This window comes from Macaca nemestrina, chromosome 2 (genome assembly GCF_043159975.1).
Source record: "Macaca nemestrina isolate mMacNem1 chromosome 2, mMacNem.hap1, whole genome shotgun sequence".
Taxonomy (NCBI): Eukaryota; Metazoa; Chordata; class Mammalia; order Primates; family Cercopithecidae; genus Macaca; species Macaca nemestrina.
In genome coordinates, this window is record NC_092126.1 from 83791424 (window position 1) to 83814997 (window position 23574).

The following is a 23574-nucleotide window of genomic DNA, read 5'->3' on the forward strand; positions in this document are numbered from 1 at the left end:
CCATTAGCAAGCTTATGTACAGGCTAAAAAATATCAGAATGCCATTAAATAAAAAGTTCAGTTTAAAAAAATACACCAAAAAGCCCATCTGGAGAGCAGTGCTATAATAATAAAAAAGTACTGTACTTCAAGTGGAAGCTGCATGAGCAAGGGACACAAAATGTTCCCATCATAAGGGTAAAGCTAATAGTCTGTAAATGAAATATGACTGTAGAGCTGGTGGGTTCTTATGGGAGAGGCGCATTTTGCTGTGATTGTATTGCAGCATGTTGCAAATGGCCTTAAAAATTACTCTGCAATAAACACAGTGGGTCTCAAAAGCAGTTTGTACTTATAATAAGGCTGGATTCATACTCAAGTTTTAGAAATAAATGGAGTTAATAAAGAATGCATAACAACTGTATTAAATGTATTAGGACTCAGCAAAATCAATCGGAAAATGTATTAATTTTCTATGAGGTTTTTGAGGTCCCTGAGGCTTGGAAGATCCCCTCTTCTGCACTGGCATGTTAGAAGGACACACACACACACACACACACACACACACACACACACACACAAACACTTGCAAGATGAACACAGAGCAGGTCAGCTGGCTCTTGGCTTTCCCATTACCAGAAGTAGAGCTTGTTCATGCAGTAGCTGCTGCTGCAAGATCTCTAACTGTCTCTGCTCCTCCTCTAACTGTCGCCTGATGTATTCCTGGAGAGGTAGGCAGCAGAGAATTCAGAGGAACAGAAAGAAAGAGAAATGAACCAGTAATTTCAAAGGTGACAAGAACTGCTAAGTAAAGTATAGAAGAAAGGAGGGGGAAAATACCCAAATACCTCCTTACAAAGCAGGAAGAGTATGTCACGTGGAAGCAAATGCATTTCAGCATAATGAAAAGCACAAGCCCCTCTACTTGTAACAGCTGACTGAGATGGCTCAGCATTTTACTGCTACTACTTGGTTTTAAGAAGCCCAGCTACATGTTAAAGCTTTTCATTCCAGGGTCCTCTCTTTATGGACTACCTGGAATTAACAGTGCTATAAAGTTCACAGGCTCCTGTGCAAGCAGCAGGGATAAGACAATTGTTGAATGCCATCGTGCACTGTCTCTGTAATGGAACCATCCTGCCGAGTTTCACTGTGCTGTCAGAATGTGATTCTAGCAGAGAGGGGCCTGCAGCAATAACTCAAAGTCATAAAGACCAGAGATGGCATGAGTAGAAAAGCTCTTCTGAAGCAGTGAAAGAGTGGGACTTGGCTGATTTTTCATGCTTCAGTGCTACCTTCGAATCAGATACCAAGGGTTGGGAGAATCAGAAGATCCGGGTATGTCAGGAAACTCTGGGTAGGAAGCAAGGCTGAATGAGTGGGCAATGCCAGGGCTGTGCATTTGGCTTCTTGAATAGGCGAGCATAATTGCTTGAGGAAGAGTAAAAACCCATGTAAACTGAGCATTCCTCAGAAAAGGTGACCCACGCCCCAGAGACGACTGGTGCTGTCCCAGGGGGCCATCACTGGGGCTCCTGGTCCCAGCTGTACCTGTTCATGCTCTGCACGCCTCCTCTCCTCTTCCCGGCGCATCTGCTCCTCATAGTGCCGGCGCTGCTCCCTCTCCTGCTGCTTCCGCAGCTCCTTCTCTCGCCTTTGTTGCTGTGGGGCAACAAGCAGACAACCATGAAGGCAACAGGCCCTCGTGGGGGTGTCAGGGAGCCAGCAGGAAAAGCTGTTGGACCTCAGACACGAACTTTTAATGAGAGATGCCTAAATGCTCCAAGGCTCTTCTCTCCTGGGCTGTTGGGGGGTACACTGGCAGGGAGTGGGTGAGACAGAGATTCAGTGTCATGCTAACATCCTGCCATTTACCATGTAAGTGGACTCTCACCAAGAAGTTCCTGTTAAGTGTGTTCTCCCCACGGCTGGTGAGGGTTTTCAAGTCAGGGGTAGAAAACACCAATGCAAACAGGTTATTTATTACATATCATCAAGCTGTTTATCAAATTACTTCACACTGCTTAAGTCATTCAATCTTTTAACACCATGTAACACAAAAATTTCAGAGTATATAAAAATCAGAGAGGTGAAGTGACATATTCAAAGGCATACAGAATTGATGGCAGAGGATGCAACAGGATTTACTGACTCCCACCTAGTTGGCTACCTTTTCTCATATATCATGCTGCCTGTCTGTGTTTTCTGGAGTATTCATTATTAAGTGTCAGTTTCAAGTTCTTGCTTGAATAAGACCCTTATGCTTGGGAGCCATCATCATCATCATCACCTCATACAATTACCATACCTCCAACAGTGGACAGTGTGATAAACAGTTTACATGCTTAATTTCATTTCATCTTCACAAAAATAAGTAGATGTCATTATTATTCCCATTTGATCTGAGAAAACTGAGGTATGGAGATATTGAGTAATGGTTCAAGGTCACACCCAGTAAGTGGTGGAGCTTGATTTCAAAGCCAGACAATGTGAGTCCAGCATCCGAGCTCAATCATTACAGAGAAGCCAGATGAGTGATAGGAAGATTACAAAGTATCTGGCTCTTCATTATACTCTCAGGAAAGGAGAACATTTTAGAAGTCAGAACTAGGCCAAGCAGTTACAGGAGCCATTGGTTCTCAAGTAGGGGCAGTGCCATTACCTCTCGCTGAAGCATTTGCAACTATCTAAGGGCATGTGAGGAGTATTTTTGCTGGTTCCGATGACTGAGGAGCATGATTGGCATTTAGCATGAGAGGCTAATGATGCCAAACATCCTGCAATGCACAGGATTGTCACATATTACCAAGTGTTTTCTCATACATCATGGCATTAGTGTGCCTTTTGAGAGAGGCGGCTGGCCCTTTGTGTCAGATCCTTTACTGGCTTTGGGATTTCTTTTTCCTCATATATGAAGTTCAGAGGGGACATACCAGGGGGCCCATTCCCTTGTAACATTCTCAATACGATTTCACTGCATGGCTCAGGAAACATGAGGTACCTACCCAGAGGAGAGTAAATTGTGACTGTCTCACACTGGTAAGTTAGCTCTACACAACCAGGGAGATAGTTTTGTACACAAGTTTTGTGTCTCAGCCCCAGCTAAACCAACTACAGAGATTCAAAATGCCAAAGAAGCTCATGGGGAAGCCTTCCCGATGGAGCTCCTGCAGCAATCCTCTGGACCTGCTGTCTTCCAATAACCTCTGGGTCTTGGGAGATAAGCTGCATCTCTTAAGAGTCAGTTTCTGTCACTTCCAGATCAACAGTGATTTGTCCATCTTAGATTGCAGGCGAAGGAGAGCTATTGGAGGACTTCATGCAGCCAAATGACTTGATCAGACTTGCATTTTCAAAAGGCCTTCCCATCAGCCATGGAAAGGGGAAACACTAGAAACTGAAAAGCAGTGCAAGGCCATTCTGTGGATCTAGGCATAAAATGATAGGGCATCGATGATTTCAGCAAAGGCGGGATGAGAGTCCATGTTTGTAATCACTGCTGAGGATAGAGACACAGCCAAGAGGAAGAAAGACTAACTATACAGATTTCTGGTCATTCTAATAGGACTTCAGTGGACACCAATTTAGAAGCAGAAATTAGAATTAGGCCAAAATAAAATAGGCAGGATTTGGTGACGATAGGTTGTAAGAGGGCAGGTGAAGTTCCGGGCCAAGGGGAAACTGGACGATGGGATAGAGAAGAGCAGGAAAAGCAGGAGTGGGGTGGGTACCAGCATGAGGCAAATCCCAGACATGCGAGTATTTGTTTTACAGAAAAATAATATAGGAAGATGCGAGTAGAAAACATCAGCATAGACACGGACTGAATAATTTGGATTACAGACCCAAAACAGAGACATTTCCAATACTCAACCAAAGTGAATCAGTGCCAGCACAGAGAATAAAATAATTATGTGTACAGATCTGGATCCTGGCAGGAAATAGCCCTAATTTAGCTAACATTTCAAGTTTCTTACTCCAACCATCCATCTCTTTCTTAAGGAAAGGAAAATAATCAAGTCCTTTGAAGAGTTAGCTGATTTTCATGTGAAGGATTTATACATTTTGAACCCCTTTGCCAGGAATCAATACTGGTTTATAATTACATGCCACTCAGGTTCCCGTGCAAGGTGTATACAGTATTGATTGCAACTCAAGAGTGTCTGGGCTTCCCAAGTACTCTGTAGTTTCTGCGAAAGACACTCAAAAGTAACTAATAATTAATAATGATCTCACTCGGATCAGCCGCCGCTAACACATGGAGGCATCTGCCAGGGCTTCGGTTCCTATGGTGAGGCTGGAAAAATGAATCACTTTCCCAGCCTTCTGAGGGCACCCTGCCAATTTCCAGCTGTTGTGTCTCAATGTTAATGCCATTCCTGAAAAAATGTTTGCTTTCTCTCCTCCTGCGCATGGGGCTGTTTGAGGGAGGGGATATATAAAAACATATCAATGCAAGACCAAGTCCCTGGCCTCAGGCAGACACCTTTACAAAGCTTTGATGACTCTTGCTAGAAGCAGCTCTCTGAGGGCAAGGCCAGTGCCTGATTTCTGCTGTACCCCAACCCCTCACATGGGGGGCTGGCACCTGGCGGGTGCACCTAAGAGTTTGTTGAGCTGAACAGAGTAAGAAACTTGAGGAAAAGACAACACAGTATCCTCTTAAATTTCTTTGTAGAATTTTCCCTCCTATCAATACTGATGGCATGGCTATCTTTCCATACCTCATAGTATGGTTATTTGAGTATATCTTACCAACTTTGCAATCTAGATTGAAAGCTGTTTGTGGGCAAGATCTCTGTTCCACTTATTTTTATCTCCCATTGTTTCCATATCAGGCCAGCCACCAATGATATCTGTTGTGTTGAATACTGCAAATTGGATAAGTAATAGAAAAGGCGAAAGCCCTGCAGAGCTTTGTACCAGACCTTTGCTCTTTGATGCCCTTCTTAAGTAGCTCTTATTGGCTGGAACATTCTTTTATGTTGAGCACAGACATAACTGGAGAATGTTCTTCTAAAAAGAGTCACCTATAGTTGGCACTGGCATGTACCTGTTTGCCATCTTAGAGAAAGGCGTGAAAAATAAGGGAATAAGAGTCTAAGCTGGAAAAAAAGGGAAAGGGGAGAATCAAATAGCATTCCTAGATCTTATTCAAATTATGCATAATGAAGATAGTGGTCCTGCTATCAGAAAAGAATGGCTTAAACCAACTACTCTAAAACTGTTGGCAGGTTCTCCACCTATATTGAACTGCCTAGAAGTACATTTTCATCCATGTCTTCTTGTAGGCATTGCCAAAAGTTATATTCCTTAAAATTGGACATTCATTGGCTTTTTATAAGTTTCTTAATTATTTTTCCTGGTGGGGAGATCATGGATAGAACCTACTGTTAAAGTTTTCCAGGCCCTAACAATTGTTGCCTTACTCTATGGAGTAGATAATCAGGGACTTCATATCCCTTTTGTCTTCTGTTGGTGTTCACCAAGGATAATTTCTTTCTGGGACAATTCTTTTTTATTTTTATTTTAAAATATTTAAAATTTCTTATTTTAAATATTAGAGAAAGGCATGAAATATTTAAAATTTCTTTTAAATATTTATGATTGACATGTAATAATTGGACATATTTATGGGGTAAATGTGATGTTTAGATACATGTATAAATTATGTAATGATCAAGTCAGCATAATTAGCATATCTACCATCTTAAACACTTACCATTTCTTTGTGATGAAAGTATTCAAAAACCTTTTATAGCTATTTTGAAATATGTAATACATTGTGAATTCTAGTCATCTTCTTATGCAATAGAACACCAGCACTTATTCCTCTCGTCTATAGCTTTGCAGCCATTGACGGGTCTCTCAGCACTGCCCCCTGCCAATCCTCTGGTAACCACTATTTTACTCTCTCCTTCTATGAGAGCGACATCTTAGATTCCACCAGTGAGTGAGATCATATGGTATTTGTCTTTCTGTACCTGGCATATTTCACTTAATATAATGTCCTCCAGATTCATCTACATTGCTGCAAACAACAGAAGCTCACTCTTTTTTATGGATGAATAGTACTTCATTATATATAAGTACCACATTTTCTTTATTCACGCATCCACTGACTGACACTTGGGTTCATTCCATAGCTTGTCTATTGTGAATAGTGCTGCGAAACAAAGCAGCACAGCTATCTCTTGAACACACAGACTTCCCTTCCTCTGGCTATACAGTGGTGGGATTGCTGGATCTGGGGATTTACTGGGGGCAGTTTTGATCTTCCCTGTGAACTCTCCCCTCAGGCCACCTCTAGGTAGAGGCTGTGTGGATGCACTTTCAAGCATGTGAATTTGTTAGTTAATTTTAATGAGGGAATAGTAATTTTGTCCCCCCCGTTCAGGGGGCCCTCAAAGGTAATACATGTGTCCCAAATTGGCTATGTAGAATTTTCACTGTTTAAATTCTTTGCAGAGAATATCACCTCAACCCTTGAATTCTGAATTGTTATTAGAGGTCTAGTTGTAAGAAATAATCCTCATGCATGTTCCTCACAAGAGCTGTGGAGTCAAGTCTTACCTTTTTTTTTTTTTCTTTAAATGCTCTTCCTAGATTACTTTAGATAAGCAGAAAAGTCTGCACTACAGTAGGGTGTTCTAGCTCTCACAGAAGTGACTTTGGTGAATTGCAATGCCATAAAATTGCATTTTATGATGTCTTCAAAATAGATGAATAAAGCTAACCACTGCATTTATGCCGGGAATATTGCCTCAGACATTATTCATTGCACTACTTACTAGGCAAGTGTATAGTTTTCAGTGTGATCTCAGAAAGCTTGCCTGAGTAACTGATTTATCTGATGGACAACATGAATCTCAACCACTTCACATTTGTCTCTTTTCTCGAGTGTCAGGCCTCAGAGCAGATTAGTGACCGCCCTGGGCAACAGCGCTGATGCCACATTGTGCAGGCATTCTGGGCACTGACCCTGCTCCTGCCTGCATCTTCTTTCTCTCTTCTACTTTATATTCCCTTCTACTTTGCCTCCTTGTTTATTTTACTTTTAATTAAAAGTATTAATCTCTTTAAGCCACCTTAAGTCCCCTTGTGGAATGAGGAAAAGTCATGAAGAAGAATATAAGCCAAAAAAATGAGAAACAAACCTTGGCCCTGGTCCACCTTTTATATACATCACATTTCCCATTATATGGACTCAAGTGATATCCACATCTGAGAATTAATATCCTATAGCCGCAATGCAACGTGTCATTGGGAGAGTGGAGTAGGCAAGAGAGGCAACAGGGAAATAATAAAATGGTTTGGAAACACTAAGACTAGATTCTGGTCCTGCACTGCCACCGATACAAACACTGAAGACCACATAGCAGCGCTCTGTAAATATGTGTTTGATGGCCGGGTGTGGTGGCGCACACCTGTAATTCCAGCACTTTGGGAGGCCAAGATGGGTGGATCACCTGAGGTCAGGAGTTTGAGACCAGCCTGACCAACATGGTGAAACCACATCTGTACTAAAAATACAAAAATTAGCTGGGCGTAATGGTGCGTGCCTGTAATCCCAGCTACTCGGGAGGCTGAGGCAGGAGAATTGCTTGAACCCGGGAGGTGGAGGTTGCAGTGAGCCAAGATCGTGCCACTATATGAGATCATGCCTGGTTGACAGAGTGAGACTTCATCTCAAAAAAATAAATAAATAAATTAAAAAGTGATGAATGAATGAATGTTGTTTGACCTTGAGTAAGTCACCTTCAGCTAAACTTTCAATGAGGGGGGAGATTAAGTAATCTTGCAAATCTGTTCGTTCTAAGAGCAAGATTATGTTACATTGCAAAGCAAAAATCTAACCATTCAGAGTGAAACAAAGCAGAATTCTTATTTGCCCTTGGAGAGCTCCTGTTGCTTTTCATCTTGGGTGACCTCCTGAAAGTGGTGAGACGAAACCCCACTGTGACAGTGGAAGACCCGAGTTGGCCTCCAGAGGACAGGAAAACGGCTGGTGCAAGATCAAGTCAGGCTCCTTGGGAAGTACCTCAAACCATCCCCTCCACCCAGGGGCTCTCTGTTCAAAGACACTCAGAATGAAAGGACCCAGTGTGGTCTTTTGAATTGACTGCACATCACACATGCCCCCTCACTTTAAATAGGACTGTTCTGTATAAGCTTCATGGAGCTACACTTGTGATGAGAGGTATTCCAGCTTCTGGGCATTCCGTTTTCTCATTTAACATATCCTAAAGTTTTAGTTTTGGAAAGATCATTGCAAACCAATGACTATAGGTAAGGGCATGATTCCTTGTGACTAAAACTGGGGTTCCAAACCTTTTTTTATGTAAGGACACAAGAGTGATGGGGAAGCAGTCTGGCACCTCTGAATTCACTATATGACAATGAAATAAAAAGAATGCTAACTCTGAATAATAATGAAGAACACTTACGTCGTGCATCCTATGATGCCAAGCACTGCACTCATATTAACTCATTTAATTCCCCCCAAAACCCTTTGAGGCAGGTAATACTGTCATCACCCCCATTTGACAGATAAGGAAACTGAGGCACGTCCAGGCCAATGTCTTGCCCAAGTTCACTCGGTTGGTAAGTGCAAGGCCAGGACTTATACTCTGTGCCTGGCTCTTGCCATGCTGCCTCGTTTTGGTCCACAAGAAGCAGGTTGACACATCGTATATACAAAGTAAAAGATACTGTCCAATGCTTTTTAAAGCTGCCATTTTCCCCTCTTTCTGTCTTTACTTGTTACCTACCTTTTCTTCACAGAAATAGTAATCAGAGAACATTGAGAAAGCTAGACAGGCTGGATATAACTCATTCCTTTCTTTCTATACCTACTTTATACCATGAGAGAGAAACTATCCAACCTGCCCTTTGAGAGCTTTCCTGAAAATTAACTGCCTAAATGAAGGCTTTTCTTTGTGCTCACAGACCAACTTTTCGTAAGCAGACAGCCCCATGGCTAAGCACTGTCAAGCACATGTGTGCAAGCTGGTCTTAACGGACACAGAAAGAGGCATGACAGTTCTAAACAGACTGAGCTTCACGGAGACTTGCGGAAGAATTTTCATCCTGCTTCTTCTATGGATGCTAGTCAATGTGATTATTCACAAGCTCCATAGTGTCTCTGAGTCTCAGTTTCTCCAGAGAGAACAACCACATGGGATTTCCCGGGTGTCATACAGAGGAGCAAGAATGGCTTGATGGACACCCCTAGTACCTATGATTCTGAATGTCAGTGTGAAAGTCAAATGCAGATGAAACCCCCAAATTCCTACTGTCATCATTCTGAGGACTTAGTATGAGACCCTCAGATTGAGTCCTATGAAGACAAGCCAGTCAGTTTATTAACACAGTGTTTACAGAGCGGGCCACACCAGTACTCCCGAGATGATACTAAAGATGCTAACTTATATGTAGAAAGGTTGCAGGAACTGGGAGCATTTGTAGAAAAACATTATTAGTGTCTTCACACATTTCTGGAGCAGATATGCAGGGAATTTCAGTTTTATTTGGCACAACCTGTAATAATGCAGGGATATCACAAGAACTTGAATCAATGAAACGGTAAATTTTCCAACATTAGGAGTTGTTCAAAAATAGAATGTGCTGCCTCAAGCTCACGGACATACAAGGTAAGATTATATGTTAAACAGGTTCGATAACCCTGTTTGAAGAATATTGCAAAAGGAATTCTTGCTTTGAGAGAAGAATTGGCTGAGATCACTTTTGAGGTTCCTAATATTCCCCAGCCTCCATGATTCTATAAAACCACTCACTAAAGAAAACAAGTGTCAAAATAAAAGCAATTCAACTTAAATATCATGTGAAATAAGATTTCATGTGAAACTATTTTGTTGTCAGAGTTCTATGGTTAGGAATAACTAAGAAGACTGTGAACACACAAAACATACAGACTAGATGTAATAAAGGTGGTTCTGTGAAGACCCTAGACAACGGAAGGTAGGTCTGTGTGATGTCAGTTGCATGCAGGCACTAAAAAGCCATCCCTACCTTCCATGCAAGGTACTCTAGATACACCAAGGATCAGCAACTGCCTAACTCCGGGTTTTTTTTCAGTATGAAATGCTGTTAAGTATAAAACACTAGCGTATTCTACCTTCTTATGTCTTAAAAGCATAGGCAGGAGCTTGGGCAAAAGGACTCCAGATTTCAGTATCATTTTACACTATAAGATAGGGATGTCAGCCCAACTTCCGCACTGTGGCAGGAAACCCCTCCCATCACAGGATCCAGGTGACAAAGCGGACAAAGTCAGAACTCCTATGGCACAACACATAAGTTAGAACAAGAAGCCCTTTGGGGATCCACTGGGAGGTGGGGTTCCTTATATCCATGCAGATGACATAGCTCCCTGAAACACAAGTGTGATTACACGTGCATGCGATTACTGACCATTATCCAAAGCCCATGGGCACGCTCTGTCCTGGACAATAAGCATCTGATTTGCCAGGCTGGTTCCCAGCTGTTTCATAATTTCTGTTCAGTTATTGAAATAACAGAGCAAAAGCCCAGCTAGAAAGTGTTCAGTCTTGTGTTGATGCTAATGACATCCAGGAATAAAAAGCTGTGCTGCCTCCAACTAGCCAGCCACTGCTCACAGGACACACTGGGACACCTGTGGTTAAAGATTAAGTGAATTAAAGACCACTTCTCGGGAGTGCTGATGTGTTAACACTCCAGACTCTGAGATGGGAGAATTATTCTTGCTCACAGTGCTTTCCTCTGGCTTGGGGCCTGGGAGTGTGGTCCAGTGGGTAGAAATGCTGCACTGGTAAAAACCCACACGATTTTCCTGTCTCCTGCTTCTGCCCACTGCACTTGCTCAGGCTGCAGTCAGCTTCAAGCCCTCACCCTGGAAAGAGATGACCCAGGGCAGCAATAACAAAGCAGGTAATGAGAAGCAAGATTCTTCCCTTCACATGTAACACTCTCCTTGAACTTCCTCAGGTGTTTACTCAGTTGCCAGATACTGTTCTAAGTGGTCTGTATGTATTACATTCCATTTTGTAAGTGGCCAAACTGAGGCATAGAGAAGTCATGTCTTGCTCAAAATTACAAAGGCAGTAAGTGGCAGAGCTGAGATTCAAACCCAGGCAATGTCTTACTGAACTGCCATGTTCTCACCTTTTTGGTGAAAGGGTCACTCGTAAGGTATTATTTCCCTGATGCAAGCTTGTTATTCATTCAGCACAAGATCTCTGTTTCCTATGAACCTTATTTAGATATTGTTAGGAAATGAAATTTCATGCAGCCACTTGGTGGCAATGATGGGATCATAATTATACGGTGTTGGAAATGACGGCAAGAAATTCTGATAAGATAATCCATCAGAAGGCAGTTTCTCCAGGGGAAGGTCCTCTAGGTTTTACTGGGAAAAGGAGGCTTCCCAAGGTGGCAGTTGACCCTACTAAACAAGACATCCACAAAAGGATGAAGAATGGGCTGCCTCCTTGTCCTGACAAGGCCAGGACTGCGGGCTAAGTCACCAGCAGATAGACTGCCCCAGTAAGACATAATGAAAATGTGCTCTGGAAAAACGCCTTCAAAGGGGATGAAAAAGTCAAGGTTTTACACTAAACAGGGAAGGTACATTAAGCAATTAAGGAAGACAGGGAATGGGGAAATGCTATCTATAGAGAGCACCATTAAAATGAAAAAATTAACAGCACTATACTTTGAAATCATCAGTTCCAAACTAACAATAAAATATTCACCCAAGAATATCAATCCAGTTTTTGTGTTAGGCATTGTGCCAAGTCCTCTGTATTTATGGTTTCATTTACTTCTCAACAATCCTGAAAAGTAAATATTTTTTTTACCAAATGTGCATATAAGGAAGCTGAGGTTCAGAGAGGTTAAGTAATTTGCCCGAGACCACACAGCTAGGATTAAACCTTGGCCTTGGCCTGTAAAGATGGTGTATTTTACCTCTACATGAACCTAAAGCTGGCCATCTAAGAACTATTAGACATTTATTGCTCTTAATGATAGAACTGAATTCTTCCTAGTATTATAACAAATATTCTTCCCAAAGCATGGAAAGAAGCTTACCTATTTACATTTATTTTAATAAATCCAAAAACGTTTTACTGCAGCACATAAAGAAGCTCAAACTTTGGAAATTTGTTTCCCTGACTTTGGTCAAAGGCACCTACAACAATAGCAGGAACAACTCGTATTTCTTGAGGGCTCACTGTGTGTTAGTGATGTCGGCAGGCTTTCTATGAATTAACTCATTTAATTTTCACAACAGCCCTGTGAGGTAAATGCTATTGTTATTTCTTGCTTTACAGATGAGGAAACTGTAAAACAGGAAAGTTAAAGAACTGACTCAGGTCATGCTACTAATAAGGAAGAAAGCTGGGATTTGACCCCTGGCAGTCTTAGGTTCTAGACTCCATGCTGTCAACCAAAATACAACTTCATGCTCAACAGAATTTTACCAAATGCTCTGCTGTCCCAGGACTTCCAGAGCATCAATATGCTGTCCTGCACTGTGAGTTTTAAAGAAACTTGGCAGCTTCCCCACTATCTCACCACTCTTTTGTGGGTGGGGGCTGTCTAGGAGCATTTGGAAGAAGCTACTAAGGTTCCAAAGAACAACCTTCCACACCAGGGCTTTTCTGGGTTTGGGCTTCAGCTTGCACAGCTGAGCTGCTGTGAGACTGGCTTGGTTACCCTAAGAGAAGAGTGAATGGTGACCAGACACGGTGGTTCACGCCTGTAATCCCACACTCTGCAAGACTGAGGCAGGCAGATCAATTGAGGCCAGAAGTTTGAGACCAGCCTGGCTAATATGGCAAAACCCCATCTCTACTAAAAACACAAAGACTAGCTGGGCGTGGTGGAGCATGCCTATAATCCCAGCTACTCAGATGGCTGAGGCATAAGGATTGCTTGAATCTGGGAGGCAGAGGTTGCAGTGAGCTGAGATGATCGTGCCACTGCACTCCAGCCTGGGCGACAGAGTAGACTCCATCTCAAAAAATAAATTAATTAATTAAAAAAAGAGAAAAAAGGAAAAATGTATGGTAACAGAGAATGTGAACAAAAAGCTGACAGCAAATGGATGAGCATGGAATTATGAAAAGTTCCAACACAAGCATAAGGTGGGTCTCGTTAAAAGTATTGAAGCTGAATTTGAAAAGTCCTCAAAAGTGAGGTCTGTCCAGCTTCTGGCAATCAATAAAGTTCTTTTATATCCATTTTTCTGGTTAATCCTCAGGACGACTTTGGTGGTGGGAACAAGCTTTGCTACTGACCTCATCTGTAGCGCTCAGGAAGTGGAGGTGCAGGGAGAATAAGAACTGCCAGGGCACGCAGGTAGTAGTAGTACATGGTGGCCCTCAAAAATTGACGTTTTTTCACTCCAAGTGCAGATCTACTGACTCCCTGGGCAGGTTGCTTCCCTTCCCAGAAACAGACAGGAAATGAAAGCATTTCTAGGAAGTACTACACAAAAACTATGTTTGAAATATCCTCTTTGTCATTCGAAACCAAAAGATGCTACTGTCTTCCTGACCTCTGAGCAGCATTCTGCAGAGCTGGCCCCTTTAGCTCCATCCTTATGCTTGAATACTAAATCTTTGCTTCTATAGCATCAAACTCTCCAGGCATTCTTTCCACTTCCCTTATCAAATTTCTCTGCTGTCTCTTCCTTGCCTGTTCTAAGTTCTTAGAGCTCAGGCCCACACTCTCTTCTCATGTGTACTTTTATTACCACAAACCAATAATTCCTATTTTTCTTATCTTTGGCCCCTCTTCTGTGGCCATCTCTACATAATCCAACAGCATGGATTGGACTACTATTACTGTTGGCTGCTCTTCCTCATCCCTGATGTCTAATCAACTTGCACATCCTGCATGGTCCACAGGCCACATTTGTCTCAAACATGTCCACTTTTCTCAATCCCCACTCTACCATCATCTGTCCAAAGCATCATACGCTCTGGCCTGGACTAACTTGTCTCCTCCACTTACTCTTGCTTCTTTCCAGCACTTACCCTGCAGCAGCCAAAGTTTCATTTGAAAAAGGCAGATCTTATTCTATTCCCTTAGTGAAGACACATCAATAGTTTCCCACTCTTCTTAGAATAAAATTCAAAGTGATCAACATGGTCTACAAAGCCCTGCATGACTGTGCCGTGGCTTCCCCGCCTGGTGTCTCTCCATGCCTCACTCCCTCCTCTAGCAGGACTCCGACGGACTCCGACCAAGCCAGGTGAGCCTCCCACCCTGTGGCATGCTCTTTTAGCATGCCACTCTCCTCCACCACGGCAGTCATTGCTGTGATGATAAATGATTACTTGGCTGATTATTTGCTTCGTGACTGTTTCCCTCACAGATCTCATCGTCACAATGGGAGCCTGTATTTCTAGTGTCTAGCACGGTGCCCACACAACAGAGGTGTTCACTGAATATTTGTCAAATGATCACCTACAGACCCCGGGAAAACGTTTTCATTCAACCTCACGCTTAAAAACAGCAACAACAATTGAGTCCAACATCCTTGAAAGCCTCAGTCACGATAAAAAGTTAGAGGCTTAGAGAGAGTTTACATTTTTAGGCTGCCAGGTTCTTACTTTGTACATTAATGCTCCACGATTACTGGCCAATAAGATACAGGTGATACCTCTTCAAAAAAAAAAAAAAAAAAAAAAAAATTTCATGGGATGGAGCCAAAGTGTATATTTTTTGGCCAGATAGAACTGGTTATTTTTATAACTGGACAATGTTAGGATGGTCTTGAAGGGCACTACACGAGAATGTTGGTGTCCTGAAAAGTCTCGAAAGAATAAAACGTACTACCAGGGAGCAGGTGCTTCTGAGGTCTATTTGATTCATTCCTGTGACTTAAAGGCATGCTCCCCAAAATGAAGGTATAGAATGCTCTCAGCATTTTGAAACACATATAGAAATCACTAATATCATTTCAAAACTCTTGAGTAGAATCAAACCTCACCACAGACTTGCTCAAGTTACCAAAGTAGAAGCCTTGACCCCTGAAGGTTCCCATTCTTGGATCCTAACTCCATGATACAGAATAAAACAAGTTGTATTTTGTTCATGCCAAGTAATAGAAATTTTTATTGAGCTGAGTAAAACTAGAAGAGGTCCTCCTTGTACTTTTTCTCACCATTGATGGACTTGTTCACTTTAGCTGGGTTTCATCAAGTTCCTGGAGCTTTGTTATAGGTTGTACTTCAACACTGGTCAAAAGCTGAGTCTTCTCTACACCATTTAATTGGCCTGAAGCCACATCCTTTTCATAAAGCTGATCAACGACCACATTCAGTGTATATTCAAAGTCCTTCTAAGAATATACAGACACTGGTTTAGAGAGCTTAGCCAAATCCACATGGTTACTCATAGATAGTAAAGGACGTGCAGGGCTTCCTTAGGAAACCTCTGGTGGGAGGTGACATTTGAGATCACCAAATCCAAAAGCTATAACATACATAGTCATGTGTGACCAAAGGAGTAGCTAAGTGGGAATGCTTTTCCTACAAAAGGAAAAATGACTCACAATGAAGCTAAATTCTCAAGCTGAACTATGGGTTTTAACAGTTTCTATGTGACAATGTAGTCCAAGTTCCTACTCAGGACACCAGAAACACGACTGATCACCAAAGACCAGGGAAGCAGACATAGAAGGGGACATGGCAGGAGCAGGACACGACAGAAGAGTTCCTGGTGGGAGAGAATGTCATGACCTAGGGGTTCAGAATTTACAGCTGTCTGAGTACTTAGTATTCCTTGTTCTTCTCCACTGTGCTATAGACTAAGATGAAGGATCAAAAGAGAAAGCTGGTATAATCTATCAATGCTCTGTGGCCAGAAGCATTCCTGCTTCTGATGCAGAGCCAAGGCTCATGCCCATTGGTACACAGAGCAAAAGGCTTATGTCCTCATGCATGCTGGCTGACGTCTTCTGTGAAGCCAGGATTGACAGGGTGTGTCTCTGTGGATGCACATGCCTCAGTCAGCTGAACTCTGACTTGCTCCATGGTAGCGGTTCGATCAAATGCCACAAGAGAAGAGACACAAAGGAGGCCTTGGCAATAGCTCTGACTGGGAGCATAAGACAGAACCCAGGTCAAAGGTGAGCATCTGTTGGGCACAGATTCTGTGCCCTTGTGCAGAACTTAAATGTTCAGGGTAAAAGTCCATAGACATAGAGACCAGGTGAAGGATGTGAAAAGCATACCAACTCTGACTTATCAGTGGAGAGACAGAACATATGCGGTGACTTGGTGCTTAGTCTCTGCAGGCCAATCCCCTGGATCTGAAACCTGGTTTTCTTCTCAACCTTTAACAAGTTACTAACCTCTCTAAGACTCAGCTACATTATCTTTAGACTAGAGATTATTGTGAAGATTAAATGAGACAATTCGTGTAAAGTACTAAACACAGTACCCTGCAACATCGGACCAATTACTTCCCTCCCTGAACCTCAGTTTCTTCTTTGTTAAATGGGGATTATACGAGTTTTGCATGAGAGATAATCGATATAGGAAAAGAGATAAGTATAGTAGATGAGATAGTGGCTATAAGCAAAGCATTCTGCCTGGTACTTGACACACTAAAGTCACTCAATAATTGTAACCATTGAGTATTACTGTTGCTGGTCTGAAACTGATATCCGAGGGACATAATGAGGTTGATGGGATTTACTGCAAACTGGAACTGAGGCCCTCACTAATTTAAACCAGGGAGGCTGGACCTTGATGTACCATTTAAAAAGCAATCTGCTCCTGGTGACTGCAATTCACCACCCTCTAAGTCTTCAGTGGCCACCTGACAAAGCAAGTGAATTGCTGCAAGCCCATTAATGAGAAGCAAGCTGGTGTTTGGGGAACCTGTAAAATTACTACCCCATTACCGAGCAGTTCGTGCGCCCTTCATCTGCTGCCCAGCTTCCCCAATAGATATGCTCTCTCGGTTTCCTAATTGTCTAGAGGCTTTGATTTATCTGGCAGAGGAAGGAGGCCTGAGAGATTTGGGCAAAGTTCTGGGAAGGAGGCTTTCACAAATGTCTGTAAGACCACAAGGTGAGAGTCTGGCCCAGGACAAGGCATGCAGCCAACTGTGGCTAGCAGTATGGCTTCCCACACAGATAAGCAGTGTCTGCTGCTGAAGGCAGGTCTTGCCCACAAGCTGGAGGACAGGCCCTGGGTACTAAGGGATGTCTGGGAAAGGATCTGTGAAACATTCTTCCTAGCATTCAGAGCATCAATAGGCAGGTCCTACTCTTCCATACTTGAAATTCCACTTATCTGCTTATTTGCTGTGATCTAGTTAACACCTATATTTCACCTCTCAACTACTCACTCATTCATTCATATTTTAATTTACTCATTCCACAAATATTTATGAGGCACTTATTACATGCTAGAGATACATCAGGGAATAAGAGAGAGAAAATCCCCTTGTCCTGATGGAGCTTAAATTCCAGTAGGGACATTCAGGCATGTAAAAGTACATGTAGAGTATATTTGAAGGTGCTAAGAGCTGTGTAAAAGTAATAAGGCAAGGCAGGGAAATAGGACATGCTGGAGGGAGGGGCTGTGACTTTAAGTAAAGCTTAGAAGGTGCTGAGGTGGTGATATATAGCGAGACAGGAAGGGGTGATGACCTTCACCTGCTTTTCTGAAAAGACCACACCACTGCAAAAAGCAGGGAAAGCTTTTTGTTTGTAAGCGCATTCAGGACTTATCTGCCCTTGCAGTGAAGCTCTTTGTGCCTCCAAGCTCTGTGTGCTCACGGGTGGGATGTGGGCCCCCAGGGAACACCTAGGGAGTGACCACAACTGAGAGGCTTGGGGTCTGAGGTGGCCCGAGAAGGTCCTCACCTCCTCCAGCCGCCGCCTCTGCTCCTTCTGCTCCTCAATGCGCTTCTGACGCTCGGCCAGCAGCTGCCGCTTGTGCTCCTCATTCTCCCGCTGCTGCTGCTCCAGCTGCTGCCTTCGTAGGGCCTCAGAACGTTCCTTGTTGGCCAGCTGCAGCCTCAGAAAGTCCCTCCGCAGCGTCGACTCCCCTGGCAGATTCAGGATGGAGCTGTGGGCAGGAGAGAGTGATCAGGATCCCACGTGGGGCAGAGGCCATGGCTACCAAGAGGCCTCGGAGGAGGAAAGCAGGACAGATGATTCACCCACACACAGGGAAAGAAGAGCACAGGCTCCTAGATCCTCCACTAATTCAATCATTCACCCCAAAGAAACAGCATCAGGATAAGACACTTGCCTCCCTTTCAGTATGACTGTGGCAAACAAATGCTGCTTCCATCCACAGAGGGATGTCACATTCTCAGAGCTGTCACCTTCTCCAGGACTGTCCACACCACTCCCTCACCCTTGGGACGTGGCAAAGATTTGTTTTTAAAGACTTTAGCCAGTGTGCAAGCCATGAGCCCCAGACTAGATTATTTTCAATAAAAATGGACAATGGTGGGCAAAAAGGGAACCTACTCTACTTAGACAAGCACAGATCGGCCTCACCCATACGACTCCCTCACGTCAAACCCCATGAGGCAGAGGCCAGACTGCTCCTGTGAAGTCATGATGAGCCAGCGATGGAAAACCCTTGAGTCAAGGTCGACACAGAGCCAGGATCTGCGCCCAAGCTTGCTGAGTCCAAGTCAGGGTTTGCCTGACTGTACCACACTTAAAGGGCTTGGTTTGGCTCTGGCCACAGCGGGTGAGGCTAGGACTTCAACCCAGCTCATTGGATCCTAGATTCTGTTTAGGCAACAGTTTTCTCTTCTGTAAAATGGTGGTTGTACATGAATGTGTGTGCATGCGACTGAGATCGAGAGGATGTAAATAAGCTCTACCTACTTTGCTGGTGTTCCTGGGCTGCCCTACTCGCAGGTGAACAACTAAAAGTTACAGACCCCTTGATTCTGCGCAGCAACCTAAGAGGGAGCTGAGAAATGACTTCTGTTTATTCCAACCTAGCCCTTTTAATCTTTCTGGAAGCTTCCATTTGAAATAAATCTATTAAACACATATTTACGGAGCACCTGTTATGTGGCAATCACTGTAGTAGGCTCTAAGGATATGGCAGTTGCTAGATAAATTCCCTCTTTAAACTTATCTTCTTATGGGACACACATACAGACAAATAACTTCAGGTATTAATAGGCTCTATAGAAGACCAAAATTGTAATTGTTTAAGAGTGACAGTGGCGGGGAGCTGAGGTAAGCTTTGAGGCCCTACTTTTTAGACAGGTGGTCAGAAGACCTCTCTGGGAAGGAAGCAGTTGATGAAGAAGGAAGAATGTTCCAGGCAGAGGGAAAAGCAGGTTTAGAGGCCTGAGGGGAAAACAGGTGTGCACCCTATTTTTGAGCAACTGAACACCAGCCCGGCTTCCCAAAGCAGAGTGAACGAGAGGGAGAAGGGTACGAGAGGAGGTCAGAGAGCTAGGTGCGGGCCGCCACAGCCGTGCAGGCGCAGGAAGGTTTTATGTAGAAGAGCAACATGAGCAGATGGGTTTGGCTGCTGAATGGATGACCTCCGCGAGGAGTACAAGGGCAAGCACAGCAAGTCGGACTGCTGCTGCAGAGTGGTTCTGGGGTGGGGACACCACCCAGGACGAGAGCAGAGGGGATGGAGGAAGGAAGGAGCATTTGAGGATAGAGGTCACGAAGCCTGTGGGCAGATCTGACGCGGAGTAAGGGATGACTTGCAGGTTCTGTTTCGGTGGCTGGGTGACAGTGGTGACAAGAACAGGAATGAGGAATGCTGGGGGAGGAGCAGGTTTGGTGGCAGTTGACAGGAGGACCAAGGATCGATTTTGGAGAGTGGTTAGTGTGCTGTGTGAGATACTGCCATGAAAAGACATAAAAAGGCTTTGTTCGTGATGTTCCATAGACAATGCTTGGTGTCTACTAACAAGCCTTCTCTAAAACTTAGAGCCTTTGTGTCAAACTCTGAAACCCCAAATGATGGCGTTTATCTACACAGGCCACTTGCCCTGTGCAAAGGGGAGGGGGCTTGGGAACCCAGCCTCCCATGCACACGAGGATGCTCCATTAATATTAATTGATGTTGAATCAATGTCAGGAGATCTGAGCTGTGTGAGTGACTCAATCATTAACTCTGTGTGTGACCTGGTTGCAACCCTTAAGCTGTCACCTCATTTCTAAAATGAGATAACCATTGTCCTTTTCTATTTCTCAGGATTTCATGAAGATTAATTAGATGTGTCCATAAAAACAGGACTTGGAACATAATCTTCAGCATGATATAATGACATGTTATAATTATAGAAGTGTTAAGGTGAGGCTGAGTGGCTCACTGAGTGACTCCCATTCTACAGTTCAGCAAGTGTTAGAAAGATAGGGTTTCTCAGTTCTACAGGAAGTGGTCAGAAGGCTGACACAGTCCTCTGGATAAGCTTTTGAACACTGGTGTACAACTTCTCTGAAAGCAGGGCATTTGGTCCTCTGCCTTTCAGGAATGTTCATTTTCTGTGTCACTACTTGGCAATCATCTTGTTTATGCAGCGAATCCGGGGGCGGCCAACATGCTATGTATCAGATGGTAGGAAAGAATTATTCGGTCTTTGACCTTGAGGAATCCTGTGGCAGGTGAAGTGAGAAAAACTGGATGGCTCTGAAAGCTCAGTTCCATCTTCTTATAGAAGCTTAGCAAGAATACAGCTCAGTAGGTCTGAGTTAGCATAACAGAAGAACACAAGGTATCTGGCTCATTCTAGCAGTGGTGGCTAAGCTGGCCCCTGTTCTGGTCAGAAAGCTCTCCCTCAGTGATATAGGAACTGATCCTTCAGGAGCATTAGTGTCTACTCCTTGGATGGTTCGAGGAGAGAGGCCATACCTAGGTGAGTCTTCTGCTTGTGCAATTACCCCCAAGCCTTACTTCACAGGTATACTGCATGGCACCATGGGATGTGGGCTTGCCCTCCTTGACTGACCAAGCTGAATTCGCTCACCAAAGATAAATCCTGGCAGTGCAAGCACACTAACCTGAATTACTTATAAACGCAGACTAGAAGAAAGTCAGAATCAAAGTCAAGTGGAATTCAAAATGTAGGAATGACAATAAAACAGAACTGGAGTCTGGGGTCCAACAGGTGACAACAGGAATGGCCCAAAAGTATTTGTTTGGAGTTCATCTCTACATATAATTTGATTTTCTGAAAATCACTTTCTCCTGGATTAGGCTGCAGTGAAAATACCAAGGCATGTGACAAGGACAGTGGCTGCCTGAACGGGTTTCTCAAAGGTATGAAGTAACAAACTGACACAAACTAACACAAGTCCGAAAATACCACTTACGTCTCCAGAAAGTTGCAGTTTTAAGTATTTTTAGTCCTGCATTGCCCAGATAATTGCCTTCTACCCATTCTACATGTTACATATGTAAGAAAACAAGCTCTTAGGATAGAGACCATAAATCTTGGGGGACAAAATAAAGAATATGCTGATTTCCACATTTTTGTAATGGTCTGCCTAGGGAAATTTTCCCAAATTAATGAGTATGTTCATGGGCAATAAATTAAATAAGACCACCCTGGTGGATTCTTAAAAACGAACCAATAAATCAAAAGGAAAGTGAATTTCACACAAGCACAATTCAGAATGTGAACATTAGAAGACTTGGCTTTTGCTCTCATACCTGGGCTCTCCTGAGTCATTCTCCTCCTCTTCTTCCTCACTTCCGCTGTACTCATACTCTGTCTCATCTGAAGAAAGATCCCAGCATGTTAGTGCACAAAAAAAGATGCTATGGCTCAGTAAAGCCCAACCCGGTCTCTTATATATAAATAAATTGACACCCAAAGAGTCATAGTTAACTACGTAGTTACATAGTTAACGTAAAAATCACAGCGCTGGAACAGTCTCCAGGCTGTGATTTAATGGTTTCCATCAGTATATGAAATTAACCACATTCAAGACTATCTCGGCTGACTCTAGATATCTGTCCCCAGTGCCTAATGTTCACATGAGAAGAGAAGATAAGGAATTAAAAAATAATCCTTTTTAATTTATTAATTTAATTTCAATTAAAAATAATTTGTGTTAATTTGCACTATAAATCTACCCATATCAAACCCACTGGCCCTTTGTAACTTATTGATGGTATTAACCATTTTTAAAGTAGGATGTTATTAAGACTTACATGGATTCACAAACTGTCTTTAGATTGTTTTGATAAGTGCAACAAAGAAACTTTTGACAATAGGTACTATTAAAAATATATAGTGGCTGGGTGTGGTGGTTCACACCTGTAATCCCAGCACCTTGGGAGGCCAAGGCGGGCGGATCATGAGGTCAGGAGATCGAGACCATTCAGGCTAACACAGTGAAACCCCATCTCTACTAAAAATACAAAAAAAAAATTTAGCCAAGCATAGTGGCAGGCACCAGTAGTCCCGGCTACTTGGGAGGCTGAGGCAGGAGAATGGCGTGAACCTGGGAGGCGGAGCTTGCAGTGAGCCGAGATCACACCACTGCACTCAAGCCTGGGCAACAGAGTGAGACTCCGTCTCAAAAAAAAAGAAAAAAAAAATTACATATATATGTGTGTATATATGTATATATGTGTGTGTGTACATATATATATATAGTTAAAATGTGTTTTGATTGGTCCACTAGGGACAGTCATTTAATTCAGCAAAATGGGAAGCAGTTTACATGTGAGAATGAATAAGATTGAAGCTCTGCTTTGGAAGAGATCAAATCTAATATGTGAAATGAGTAAATATCAGAGCCTCCATGATTGTGAAGAAAGGGAAGGAATATTTAGTGGGTATCTCCCACGCCAGTCACTACTGCTAGATATTTTACTCTGTTCTCTCATTTATTTTGCATAATAAACCTCCAAATTAGTGTCTGGTTTTCAAGCGAGAATACTGAAATTACAAGAGGTTAAGTAATATAACCAATGTTATCTCATTAATAAAAGGTCAATCTAGGATTTGGATTTAGAATTCAATCCAGAACTTTTCCAACTTAAGAAACAGTGTTCTTTCCAACATATGCTAAATAGCAGTACATTAAAAAAAGCAATGAGATATCAGAGAAAGGAGCAGCTAGTGCCACTGGTCGTAATGGATGAAGAGACTTGAAGTCTTTGAAGAAAAAATGAATTAGGCTTTGGAAGGTCAGTGGCCCTCCAGGCAGTTAGCAGCTGGTAGTTGTGGGAAAAGGAAATTCTAAGCAACATATCCACATGAGTAAGGCTGGCAGTATTACAGTGCATAATATGTTCAGGAAACAATGAGCTGTGAGTAGTTAGGTGCCTGGGTGTGAGAAAACCTTATGGAGGGAGAAAGGCTAGCATGGATGAAAAGGGTCACTGATTCTTATAAATGCCATGCTGAGAACTTTCCTATTGGCAATGAGGAACCCTTGGAGGAGCTTTTAAGCAAGGGAAGGTGTCACATTACTCCTATCTCTTCATAGCTGTAGGTTAATAAATACAACTTTGAAGACATTTGCACATCCCTAAAAAGAACTGGAACTGCAATTTAATTATGTTACCACCAGGAGGCAGTAGTCACACAGTGAGAATGCTCAGATTTGCTAAA

The 23574-nt window shown here is 43.0% G+C and overlaps 1 protein-coding gene across 8 annotated transcripts in view; it reads right to left on the reverse strand.

Moving 5' to 3' along the window:
• LOC105465735 (TRAF2 and NCK interacting kinase) overlaps nt 1-23574 on the reverse strand; it is a 410880-nt gene that overhangs the window by 85266 nt on the left and 302040 nt on the right. For 6 of the 8 annotated variants that reach the window (XM_071091238.1, XM_011714324.3, XM_071091239.1 and 3 more), the window contains 4 exons: nt 21660-21726; nt 17873-18077; nt 1531-1641; nt 616-702 (listed from right to left, as the gene is read on the reverse strand). In XM_071091238.1, the coding sequence (XP_070947339.1) occupies nt 616-702; nt 1531-1641; nt 17873-18077; nt 21660-21726 (470 nt within the window). The remainder of the gene's footprint in view (nt 1-615; nt 703-1530; nt 1642-17872; nt 18078-21659; nt 21727-23574) is intronic. The other 2 variants (XM_011714344.3, XM_011714334.3) reach the window with 1 other exon arrangement.